Raw genomic sequence first — 12,913 nt, forward strand, 5'->3', positions numbered from 1 at the left:
AGGGGGAGGGACAAGGAAAGGGGGAAGGAGGAAGGGAATGGTGGAGGGGAGAGGGAGTGTGGCTGGGACCTCGGCCATCGTCGTCCCGTGTTGGCGTCCCATCATTGTGTCGCATTTCGTTGTCGTTTTCTTGTTGCGTGTTCGCGTTTTCGTCGTGTGTCCGCATTTTTGCGTTATTCATGGGAGTTGTTGTCGCCGTCGTCGTGGGTGCTGGTTGCCGTTGGGGGCATCGTCGTGGGTGGCATTGGTGTGGACATGGTGGTTTTGGTAGGCGGTGTGGTGCCATTGTGTGTTGTGTGGGCGGTGCATGTTTTTCAGTGGGCGGCACGTGTTTTTCGCTGGGCGCTTGTGTTTTTCGGTGGGTGGTGGGATGTTTTCGTGGGCAGGGTATGGTTTTCGTGGGTGCTGGTGGTGTACGTGGGTGGTGGGTGTCGTTTTGTGCCCGTCGGGTGTCGTTTTGTGTCTGGGGGTGTTGTTTTCATGGGCGTTGGGTGTTTTCGTGGGTTACGGCACTTGTTGTTTCGTGACGTGGCGTCGCTGCATTGTTGTTGAAGGGTGTCGTGGTCGATGTTGGTGGTCGTGGTGGCCATGGGTGATTGAGGAGCGACGTTGGCGGTGGTGGCTATGGGTGACGGTGATGGCGTGGCGTTGGCGGTTGTGACGAGCAGTAAACTATAATACAGTAACAAATAAATAAAATAAACAGATTGGACTGGAATCCCATTCCTGCCCACTCTGGGGAACACCATTCCTGCCCATTCCGGGGAAGACCATTCCAGGGAACATTCTGGTGTACATTCCGGAATCCACCGGAATTCCACCAGAATGACCAGATTCCTGCAGGAATAGGGGGGGCACTGCTAAGACCTCCTTTTAGGCACCTGGTACATTGGGTTTTGTTCAGGGATTGTCTGCACTAATGTTTTTGTTTAGTTCTTCACAAGCCACAGGTGCTTCACAAGCCACGGATTCTTCGCAAGCCACTCATTCTTCTCAAGCCGCGCCCGTGAAACCATCAAGGAAGCATAGGTGTTAGTCTTCATCCATAACTTTATTTACGTCGTATCTTTTTTGGACTCTTTTTTGAACTTTTGTCTTGTTCTTTGGTCATGGTCCCAAAGTTCGTCGTCGTGTCAGGGAGAGCGCCCTACTTACAATCTTGTGATGTAAAGAAAATATTTTGTGTACATATATATTTATATTCTTGGTGTATGTCGTTGTCGTCACCTGGTGGCTTGTGCACATGACATACATGACATAGTGGTTCAACTTCGCGATGCGTAATTCGATGTAAATCAAACAACAGTGGATTTGTTGCCCATGACACATTATTCACTGTTATTCAACTTAGATCAAAGTTCAAACAGTGGTAGATTTGTCTGTGACGCGTCGTTCAACGTAAATCACATGGTTATGATGTTTGACTTTGCATTGCCCACAACGTGTTATTCAAGTTAGTGTGAAACCGGGCAGTTGTTCTTGACCTCTTGACGAAGGCATAGACGAGAGACGGTTGCGGAGAAGAGACGAGGTACGTGTGATAGTGCACGTGGCGCGGACACGGATATCGTAGCCGCACCTTTGTGATCCAGTGACCCAGGACGAGGGACGTGGTCACCCGACGTAGGGCTCTGGTATCCCAGAGGGGAGGCGTGAGGCTGCCTAGCCATAGACAATATGAGTGACCTGCTCCACATCTAAGTTTAAGGTGGAAGTTGCAAGTGGTTTATTTGGCTACTGTAACACATTATAACAAGATACAAAATGTATGTAAATACGGTGGTCCCATGTCACGCAAGGTAAGGAAGGTAACTACCACGTTATCACAAAACCCCCCCTGTGAAATTGGAGCATCGTCCATGATGAGAGAGTCCTCCTACCAACGGCATCGCCGACATTTCCGCTCTTCACGTTCCTCATTGCGCTTTCGGTACCCTTAAATCTTCTGACCGCTACACTGCCCCCTCTTCGTTCACTTGTAATCTTCTTCCCCGTCATCTCCCTGATCGGTAGGATCTTCATCCATGGGTGCCTGATGATAAGACGAACTTCCTGGGGCTGTTGCTGGATGTAGTGACTCAGTACTGAAGTCAGCTAGCGCAGCTGAGCCAAGGTAGGGAGAGTGGTCAACCACCATGGGGTCCGCGGTTTTGAGATGATCGGCGAGCGTCAGCCAATCTGGAGTAGTCAACCTCACAGCCAGTGCAGCTGGGGGAGCCGGATCAGTCAACCTTGCTGATAGCTGGTCTGTCATTTGAGACATGAGGGTCGGTCATGTGGGAGTGGGAGGTGGCCAATTGGACTGTAGCTCAACCGTAGCTGATATTCTTGAAGCTAGCGATGCAGTAGATGAGCCTCTCGAAGTATCCAATGAAGACGGTGGCACATTCAAGGTAGGCAACGCTGTGAGGTCTTTACCCTCCCCCACGTAATCCATATGGACTCCAGTGGACTCCAGTGGACTCCAGTGGATTCCAGTGGCCCTCTTACCAGGCCAGATTGGCTGGCAGAATGCCCAGTCCACTGGAGTCCAGTCCAGTCCAGTCCACTGGACTCCCACTGGACTGCCAGCCACTTTCCTGAGTCCAGTCCCAGTCCAGTGGACTATGAGTCCAGTCAGAGTCCAGTGGAGTCCAGTGGATTCCAGTGGATTCCAGTCATTCCAGTATATTATTATTATTATATATGAATATACCTAAAAAAGCGAAAATGGACTATACAATACACAAGCTGTATCTACAATTTTATTAATCAATGAATGGAAAGATTATAATTCACATATAGTGTGGGTCAGTGATAGCTGCAATAAGGATTCATGATTTTGTTCAGTCTGCGGGGTGAGGTCACGTGACTTACTTGAGGGCATGCCATATTGTCACGTCGCCTGTTTGTGGGATGGTCACACTGCCGTGACCATCCCTTTCCCTTCCACCACCACCACCTCACATCTCAACGCCGCCCACGCCTGCGCTAACGACGCACACGATGCCCACGCCCATGCCCATGCTAACGATGCACACGACGCCCACGCTAACGACAACAACACCCCCAGCGTGGAACGATGGACCAAGGACGAGGGACAACACCCATGACGTGGCAACGTCATGGGCAAGGGGTACGTATGCCCCACCACCCCGTTCCTCCGTTCTCACCACGACAGACACGACGCCAGCAACCACCCATGCACGACACATGAGGACGGCGACAACAACGACACGTGAGCACGACGACGACACGCGAGCACGACGAAATGCGAGCACGACGACACGCAAGCACGATGACAACAATATGCGAAGCTGACCACATGAACGAGCGCCCACGGAAAACAGCCACCGCCCACAAAAACGACGACGACATGCGAGGACGACGACACACGATGACAACGACAATGACTACTACACGCCGGGACGACGACACACGACAACGACATGTGACGACAATGACAACGACACGCCAGGACGACGACACACGACGACAATGACGAACGAGCGCCGACGAAAACGCCGCCCCCACCACACCCGAAAAACGATACACCCACAAAAAACGACAATCGCTGAACGGCGACGAGGGCCCAGCAGCATCACCCTTCCCCTCCACTCTCTCCCCCCATCACTACCTCCTCTCTTCACCACTCCCACTCCCTTCCACTCCCTCCCCCCTTCACACTCTCCCCCCTTCAGTCTCTCCCCCCTTCAGTCTCTCCCCCCTTCAGTCTCTCCCCCCTTCAGTCTCCCCCCCTTTCCCCCCTCCCCCTTTCCTTGCTCCTCTCTCCCCCCCTCCCTTTCCTTCCCCCTTCCTTGCTCCCTCCCCCCTCTATTCATTCCTCTCTTCCCCCTCCCTTTCCCTTTCCCCTCCCTTTCCCTTTCCCCTCCCTTTCCCTTTCCCTTCCCCCTCCCTCCCCCCTCTGTAACATAGAATCTATGTACATTTAATTAATTTAATTAATGAATATACTTCAATTTTTTTTTTTGTTTTGAAGAGGAATTCTGGATTAACTTAGCTCTGTGGCAGTCCAGTCCAGTCCAGTTTTGTGTTGGGAGAGTCCAGTGGAGTCCAGTCCAGTCCAGTTTTGTGATTTGCAGTCCAGTCCAGTCCAGTTTTGTGCTTGCAGTCCAGTGGAGTCCAGTTTTGTGCTGGGAGTCCAGTGGAGTCCAGATTTGTGGATATTGCCAGTATGTAGTGAAGTCCAGTGGAATCCAGTGGAATCCCGTGGAGTCCATGTGGATTATGTGGGGGATGGTAAAGTACTGCAACACTGTGGCTACTGGCTCAGGCAGCAGGGCACTTGGAGTTGGTCTTGTAGGTGCTATTGGATAAGGCAGCACAGTCGTGTTTCCTTGCAGAAGGACGGGGCTAAAGGTATTACCAGAGGGGGACCACATAAAAGCAACATTCGCACCAAAAGGCAGCAGGGCATTGTGTGGTAGTCCGGCGAAAGCTGGCATGCCTGGAAGTACTGGCAGAGGGGGAATGTGGATCATTGCATCAGCATTGGAGTTTCGGAGGGTTAAAGGACTAGCGTTCTCCTGCTCCCTTGAAGGTCGCATAGTTAGCTCCCCAGGAGGTCGATATGATCAAGGTCCACGCGACCTGGAATGACAATATGGAGAACGAGCATGACAACGAGGTGATGGGGATCATTGATACCTTCTACGGTAGGTGGAATGGGAAGGGGATTGTCACCGAGGGAGGGGTGAAAGCCTTCTATTAACTCTGTAGTGTTCCATCGAAGGGGATCGACGATGCTGGTCGTGCATTTGATGATGTTCCACACTGCTCCATCTTTGAGAAGAAGAGCTCACCGCCAGAGCTACCGATTGGAGCGAGGACGGACCTTGACTTCCGTTGTTGGAGAGAGTGTCTGGCCATCTATGGGAAGCGCAGGCGAGAGCTTCCATGTAGTGTTCATAATCAGCGTAGGCGACTCGTAATTCTATCCCATTCTCTTGCTTATGATGGATATGAGTCCTCGTTTGGTGAGCCTGCTCCATGGATTCCATCTCGAACCAGAAACTTTGATTTCGGTCGGCGCTAACTCGGAATATTTGCCTGACTGTCAAGCAAAGGTGTGTCACGATTGACATTATCATGTCCTGGATAACGGGAAATTCTTCCGATGTGAGTATTCCATAAAGCATTAAGAAGGAAGAGGCAAACTCTAAGGGATCTGCTGGAGTGACGGCTTCCATATTGATTTCTGAATCCACCGTAAAGGTGAGTGGAGGGATCTGTGGACCCATAGCATCGTGGTTATGCTCGTCGTCTCCCCATGAAATCTCATCATCCTCCTGCATCTGATTTGTCTTAGGGAGAGATAGGTTTGGATCAATGGAAGCAGGTTCGGTGGTGGCTTCCCCCACTCCTGAAGTCGCGCCTATGGCAGCAGGCTGTATCTCGATAGCTTGCACAGTGGGTTCAATCCCTGTGATTTGAGCAGCGGGCGTGGTAGTCACACTCACAGATGATATGTCTGCGTTGATTGTCACGCTCAACACTGGAGGGGCTTGATCACCCTCGTCTGGATAGTAATCGTTGTCGCTGTCGCTGTCATCATCGGGCGGGGGATTGGGCTGAGAGGGTTTCCTCAAGGGTGGCAATTCTTCCAGTCTTGGGACAGGCGCTTTTCTGCCGACATCCGTTGGCCCTCTTACCAAGCCAGATTGGCTGGCAGAATGCCCAGTCCAGTCCAGTGGACTATGAGTCCAGTCAGAGTCCAGTGGAGTCCAGTGGATTCCAGTCATTCCAGTATATTATTGTTATTATATATGAATACTACTAAAAAAGCGAAAATAGACTAATTGATCAATGAATGGAACAGTTATAATTTACATATAGTGTGGGTCAGTGATAGCTGCAATAAGGATTCATGATTTTGTTCAGTCTGCAGGGTGAGGTCATGTGACTTACTTGAGAGCGTGCCATATCGTCACGTCTCATGTTTGCGGCATGGTCACACTTCCATGACCATCCCATTCCCTTCCACCACCACCACCCTTCACCACTCCCCTCTAACACCACCCACGCCAATGCCGCCCACGCCAACGACACCCATGCCCATGCCAACGACACCCATGCCAACGTGGAAGGACAGGCCAAGAACGAAGGACGGCGCCCATGATGTTGCCACATCATGGGCCAAGGGTATGTATGCCCCACCACCCCAATGCCCCATTCTCACCATGACAGGCACCAGCGGCACGCGACAACGACAACGACACACGAGGAGGACGACAATGACAACGACACATGACAACAACGACACACAACAACAACAACGACACACGAGGAGGACGACAACGACACAACAACAACAACGACACACGAGGATGACGACACACGAGGACGACAACAATACACGAGGACGACAACAATACGCGAGGACGACGATGATGACTACACGCCAGGATGACAACATATGACAATGACGACACATGACGACAACGACGACACACGACAATGACAACGACACGCAACAACAATGATGACACATGATGACGATGAATGAGCGCCCACGAAAACCCCACCCCCACCACACCCGAAAAACGATACACCCATGAAAAACGCTGAGCGCCCACCACCGCTGACACCAGTGTGGAACAGCGACAAGTGCCCAGCAGCACCACCCTTCCCCTCCACTCTCTCCCCCCATTGCTACCTCCTCTCTTCACCACTCCCACTCCCCTCCACTCCCTCCCCCCTTTCCCCCCTCCCCCTTTCCTTGCTCTTGCTCCTCTCTCCCCCCCTCCCTTTCCTTCCCCCTTCCTTGCTCCCTCCCCCCTCTATTCCTCTCTTCCCCCTCCCTTTCCCTTTCCCTTCCCCCTCCCTCCCTCCTCTCTAACATAGAGTCAGTAAATTTAATTAATTTAATTAATAAATATACTTCAATTTTATTTTTTGTTTTGAAGTCCAAGTTCAGGAATTCTGGATTAACTTAGGTCTGTGGCAGTCCAGTCCAGTCCAGATTTGTGTTGGGAGAGTCCAGTGGAGTCCAGTTTTGTGATTTGCAGTCCAGTCCAGTCTAGTCCAGTCCAGATTTGTCCTTGCAGTCCAGTGGAGTCCAGATTTGTGCTGGGAGTCCAGTGGAGTCCAGATTTGTGGATATTGCCAATATGTAGTGAAGTCCAGTGGAATCCAGTGGAATCCAGTGGAGTCCATGTGGATTATGTGGGGGATGGTAAAGTACTGTTAAAGGTGTTGAAATTATGTTGTTTGGTGTTGTTTTCATGGAGAAAAATGCAAAAAGAAGAAAAAAACACTGTGCTTTTGAAAATCATTTATCTCATATCTCCACAACAGGAACACTTTTGAACATAATTCAAACAGATTCAGCAAGCTACATTGCAAGGCTACAACTTTCTTTTTTTGACCATTTTGGGAAGTTGGTCATGTGACCACCCTCCCAAGAGCCCATCATGTATCAACAATGAAATACCCTGTACATTCTAATAAAATGTGCAATGAAATACACTGGACATTCTAATGAAAGTGCAATGAAATACCCTGGATATTCTAATGAAACATTCAATGAAAGCATAATGAAATACCCCAGACATTCTAATGGCATGCACAATGAAAACACAATGAAATATCCTGGTCATTCTAATGAAATATTCAATGAAATGAATGCCCTGGACAATTTAATGAAAGTGCAATGAAATATCCTGGACATTCTAATGAAACCACAATGAAATATCCTGGACATTCTAATGAAAACCTAATGAAATATCCTGGACATCTCAATGAAAGGGCAATGAAATACCCTGGACATTCTAATGAAATGCACAATGAAAGGGCAATGAAATGCACTGGACAATCTAATGAAAGTGAAATGAAATACCCTGGATATTCTAATGAAAGTGCAATGAAATACCCTGGACATTCTAATGAAAGCCTAATGAAATATCCTGGACATCTCAATGAAAGCACAATGAAATACCCTGGACATTCTAATGAAATGCACAATGAAAGTGCAATGAAATATCCTGGTCATTCTAATGAAATATTCAATGAAAGGGCAATGAAATGCACTGGACAATCTAATGAAAGTGAAATGAAATACCCTGGACATTCTAATGAAAGTGCAATGAAATACCCTGGACATTCTAATGAAATGCACAATGAAATCACCAGGGAAGAGATATGAGATCAGTAATGAAACCAGTATGAAGACTTATGAAATATATCTCAAAACCTCCCCATAGTTTATGAAAAGCTCAGACAATTACATGAATGAAATCAATAGGACATCCTAATGAAATGCCTCTCATAAACTTTGTGGCAGTTCGTATGAATGGCCATGGACATAGGTCCATGTTTAATGATAAAAGTGGTAGCCACCAGTCGGTCCACTGGGATTAGAGTTAGGACCTCCTCCGTGGCCATAGTTGTTGCTGGAAGGGGGAGATCCTCCGGGAGGAGGACCATAGTTACAAGGAGCAGGGGTTCCTTGGTGATCATCACCGCTATCATTCGCTCGGGATAGTGGCTGAGCTCTGGTAGGGTTGCTTCTTTGTTTAAAGGTATAGCTAGTCCATGATTTAGGGCTTGGTATGCGCGAAGTAAACGCGGCAGGCACCCTAAGGTGATTGTTGTTGATGCTGGAGGCAACTGTTTCCGGAGCATTGTTCGTGGTCATGGACTTGATCAAGGAGGTCCTTGCAGCGGAAACTCCTATCATACCAGCACCTGGCAACCACGTCACCGCATGCTTTTTGGATAGAAGGACAGATATGGAAGTTGGTATGGGAGGTTCAGCAGCGAATCTGATGCCTTGATTTCACCTGTATAGGCTACTTTGATCTATCATATACAGTGAGTTGCCCTTCATTATGATGGATCAGAGTGGGCTATAGCCCAGGTGGGCAGCCCACCATCACTGTGGCCTATAGTGGCTGTAGAGGCTTGCTGCTTGCGATAATGAGCTTAGGGTGTTGGTCACTGTTGGTGACGACGTTGGGGGTGGTTTTCAGGGTCCAGGGTGCATTTCCAAATAAGGAAATGTGCGCTTTTTCACATGTAAAATAGCAATAAAATCAGGAAAAATTAGGGGTGGTGCTCACTGTTGGGGGATGATGTTGGAGGTTGTTTTCAGGGTCCAGGGTGCATTTCCAAATATGGTAATATAGCTAAAAATAGCCACAAAATAACCAAAAAAATCAGAAAAAAATGGGGGTGGTGCTTGCTGTTGATGATGACATCTGGGGTTGTTTTCAGGGTCCAGGGCATATGTCCAAATATGGTAATATAGCCAGAAAATAGCCAAAAAATCCGAAACAAAGGGGGGATGGTGCTCATTGCTGATTATGTTGGGTAATGTTGTCAGGGTCCAGGGTCCAGTTCCAAATATGGTAAAATAGCCAGAAAATAGCCAAAAAATCCGAAACAAAGGGGGGATGGTGCTCATTGCTGATTATGTTGGGTAATGTTGTCAGGTCCAGGGTCCAGTTCCAAATATGGTAATATATCCAAAAATAGCTAGAAAATAGCCAAAAAATTGGAAAAAGATATAAATGGTGCACAGAACATCAGGCACTGCCTTCAGGGTCCACTTCAGGGTCCATCCCAAAGAGGAAACATCACCTGGTTTGACCAAAAGTGAAGAAAATTAAGAGGAGAATGTTGTTACCTATCAGGGTTCATGTAATGGGATGTTGGGATGATGGTCACATGACCAATTACCAAAAATGGTCAAAAACCAAAGTTGTAGCCCTACACTGTAGCTTCCCAAATCTGTTTGAATTATATTCTGAAGTGCTCCTGTTATGGAGATATGAGGTGAAGAAATTTCAAAAGTGTCATGTTTTTATTTTTTGTTTTTTGTGTTTTTCTCCATGAAAACCAAACCAAACAACATGATTTCAGTATATTTAGAAAGCTAAAAGAAAGGGCTACAATTGTTGTATCATGGGAAAAATGACCAAAAATAGAAGGTGCATGCCCTAGAAAAGAAATTGACACTGACAGACTATAATGGTCTACCATAGACTACAAAGTTTACTGATAGACTACAAATGACTACAAAAGTCGGACTTAGACTACAAGGTTTACTGATAGACTACAAAAGCTGGACTTAGACTACAAATTTTACTGATAAACTACATAAGACTACAAAAGTTGGACTTAGACTACAAATTTTACTGATAGACTACAAAAGTTGGACTGAGACTACAAAGTTTACTGATACAGTACAAAAGACTACAAAAGTCAGACTTAGACTACAAGGTTTACTGATAGACTACAAAGTTAGGGTTAGGGTTAAAAGCATATCCAGACTACAAAGTTTGTAGTGTCTGCCTTTTGGGACTACAAAAGTTTGGTGTGCACTTTTCCATTTTGAAAGTTTGTAGTCTCCACTTTTTTTGACCACAAAGTGTGTGCATTTTCATTAGAAAAAGTTTGTAGTGTGCGCTTTTTCATCAGAAAAGTTTGTAGTGTCCGCTTTTTGAGACTACAAGAGTTTGTAGTGTGCGCTTTTTCATTAGAAAAGTTTGCAGTGTCTGCTTTTTGAGAATACAAGAGTTTGTAGTTGACATGTAGTTTATGGTGTCCTTGGCTCTGTCTAGGTTATGGGGATGAGGTTGAAGGATTAACATGATCTCATTTACATAGTGCCAGTTCTGCTGCATTAGTTTTTGACATCATGCACAACCTGTCTTTTACATTGAAAGGCTAACCTACTGTCCTATTTCAAAACATAATTATTATAAGTTCATGTGGGGATATGGCTGAAGGATTGACATGACTTTACATATTGCTATTGTCACATCACCACTTTTTGACATTATGACCAAGTTGCCTTTCACATCAGGACAGGCTATTCTCTGCTTTCACACATGAATGCAAAACATAGTTATAAGGTCATGTGGATATTGCTGAAGAATTGCATGCCCAAGTTCACTTTCAAGCTAGAAGAGGCCATTCATGTGTGAAAGCAGAGAATAGCCTGTCCTGATGTGAAAGGCAACTTGGTCATAATGTCAAAAAGTGGTGATGTGGCAATAGCAATATGTAAAGTCATGTCAATCCTTCAGCCATATTGGACCCTGACAACATTACCCAACATAATCAGCAATGAGCGCCATCCCCCCTTTGTTTCGGATTTTTTGGCTATTTTCTGGCTATTTTTGGCTATATTACCATATTTGGACATATGCCCTGGACCCTGAAAACAACCCCAGATGTCATCATCAACAGCAAGCACCACCCCCATTTTTTTCTGATTTTTTTGGTTATTTTGTGGCTATTTTTAGCTATATTACCATATTTGGAAATGCACCCTGGACCCTGAAAACAACCTCCAACATCATCCCCCAACAGTGAGCACCACCCCTAATTTTTCCTGATTTTATTGCTATTTTACATGTGAAAAAGCGCACATTTCCTTATTTGGAAATGCACCCTGGACCCTGAAAACCACCCCCAACGTCGTCACCAACAGTGACCAACACCCTAAGCTCATTATCGCAAGCAGCAAGCCTCTACAGCCACTATAGGCCACAGTGATGGTGGGCTGCCCACCTGGGCTATAGCCCACTCTGATCCATCACAATGAAGGGCAACTACCTCATTTAATGGTTAAATGTAGCTGTATAGGCTGTTGATTTTCACTTGCTGCAGGGATACGCACAGGTTCAGGTTCTGTTGTAGGAATCATAGACTCTCTAGATGAGACAGAGTCAGGTCTATCTGTCGGTTGAGCATCATGGGATCGATGTACGGAGAATGCTTTAGGGATAGGACGATCCTTGTAGGCTCGGTTGTGCAAATATGCAGCAGTCTCTACTAAGTCTTGAGGCATCTTACTAAAGTATTCTGGTCTTGCAAGCAGTTTGCCAGCTTCCTTCCTGGCCAATCCACTGGAGGTCTTATCAGTGCCCCCCTAATTCCTGCAGGAATCTGGTGATTCCGGAGGAATGAAATTTGGCAGGGAGGCCTGCTATTTTCACCATTCCGGTGCCTTACCATTCCGGCGGAATTTGGGCATTCCGGAATTGACACCAGAATGATCCGTGGAATGCACAGGAACGGAATGCAACGGAATCCGGTCCTTTGTTTGTTTGTTTTACTTCTGTTACCAAACAAAGGCAATGTTACCAAACAAATTCAAGACCATGCCTTTCCACCACCATCAACCATCCTCTTCCCCACCCCCACGACAGCCACGATAAACTGACAACACCACGCCAACCCACAACGACAACGACTCCACAACGGCAACGACCACCCAGCAACGAACGGCAACGACCACCGCCAGTGACGTGGCAGCCAAACGGACAACAACAACAACACCACCACCATCCACGAGCACCCACCACCATCCACGAGCGCCCACCATGATGACCACGCAAATGCCGCAACACCACGTCACAATGATGACAACACAACGAACCCACCACCATCCACAAGTGCCCACAACGACCACACATGCTGCAACGCCAACGACGATGACGACATTGACATCGTTCGTCACCTGCATCTCACAACCCACGTAACGACCACCCACTGCCCACGAAAACACCATAACACCCACAAAAACACCATGAACACCCACAAAAACACCACGAACACCCATGAAAACACCACAGTGCCAACAAAAACACCACGGCGCCCACGAAAACACCACAGCGCCCACGAAACGACGCCCAGCGCCCACGAAACGACGCCTAACGCCCACAACGCAACACCCAGTGGACACGATGCCAACGAGGACGACAACATGCGAGGATGACGACACGACGCGATGACGCGTCGACGATGCGCACCAACGAGACCACTCCCTCCCCCTCCCCTGCTGCTCACAACTCCTTCCCTCTCCCTACTGCTCACCCACTACCCACCATCCCCTTCCCCCTCCCTTACTCCCCCTCCTTTCCTGCTCACCACTCCCTCCCTCTCCCTACCCCCTTCATTCCCA

At 47.6% G+C, this 12,913-nt stretch overlaps 3 protein-coding genes across 3 annotated transcripts in view; all 3 read right to left on the bottom strand.

Annotated features, from left to right (window-relative positions):
- Window positions 1-1,972: 1,972 nt before the first annotated feature.
- Window positions 1,973-3,194, bottom strand: LACBIDRAFT_335125 (uncharacterized protein; the record flags this gene model as incomplete). The annotated part of the gene is made up of 5 exons (XM_001890006.1): window positions 1,973-2,247; window positions 2,419-2,604; window positions 2,696-2,714; window positions 2,857-2,884; window positions 2,983-3,194. 5 exons carry the CDS (start codon window positions 3,192-3,194, stop codon window positions 1,973-1,975), a joined length of 720 nt encoding a protein of 239 aa, XP_001890041.1.
- A 747-nt stretch (window positions 3,195-3,941) lies between these two features.
- On the bottom strand, window positions 3,942-5,741 carry LACBIDRAFT_335126 (uncharacterized protein; the record flags this gene model as incomplete). The annotated part of the gene is made up of 2 exons (XM_001890007.1): window positions 3,942-4,553; window positions 4,803-5,741. 2 exons carry the CDS (start codon window positions 5,739-5,741, stop codon window positions 3,942-3,944), a joined length of 1,551 nt encoding a protein of 516 aa, XP_001890042.1.
- A 5,736-nt stretch (window positions 5,742-11,477) lies between these two features.
- LACBIDRAFT_335127 (uncharacterized protein) overlaps window positions 11,478-12,913 on the bottom strand; it is a gene marked incomplete at both ends in the record, with an annotated part of 2,594 nt that continues 1,158 nt past the window's right edge. The window contains 3 exons of the mRNA XM_001890008.1: window positions 11,478-11,486; window positions 11,627-11,855; window positions 12,192-12,787. Of these exons, the coding sequence (XP_001890043.1) occupies window positions 11,478-11,486; window positions 11,627-11,855; window positions 12,192-12,787 (834 nt within the window). The remainder of the gene's footprint in view (window positions 11,487-11,626; window positions 11,856-12,191; window positions 12,788-12,913) is intronic.

This window comes from Laccaria bicolor, genomic scaffold, assembly GCF_000143565.1.
Source record: "Laccaria bicolor S238N-H82 LACBIscaffold_77 genomic scaffold, whole genome shotgun sequence".
Lineage (NCBI taxonomy): Eukaryota > Fungi > Basidiomycota > Agaricomycetes > Agaricales > Hydnangiaceae > Laccaria > Laccaria bicolor.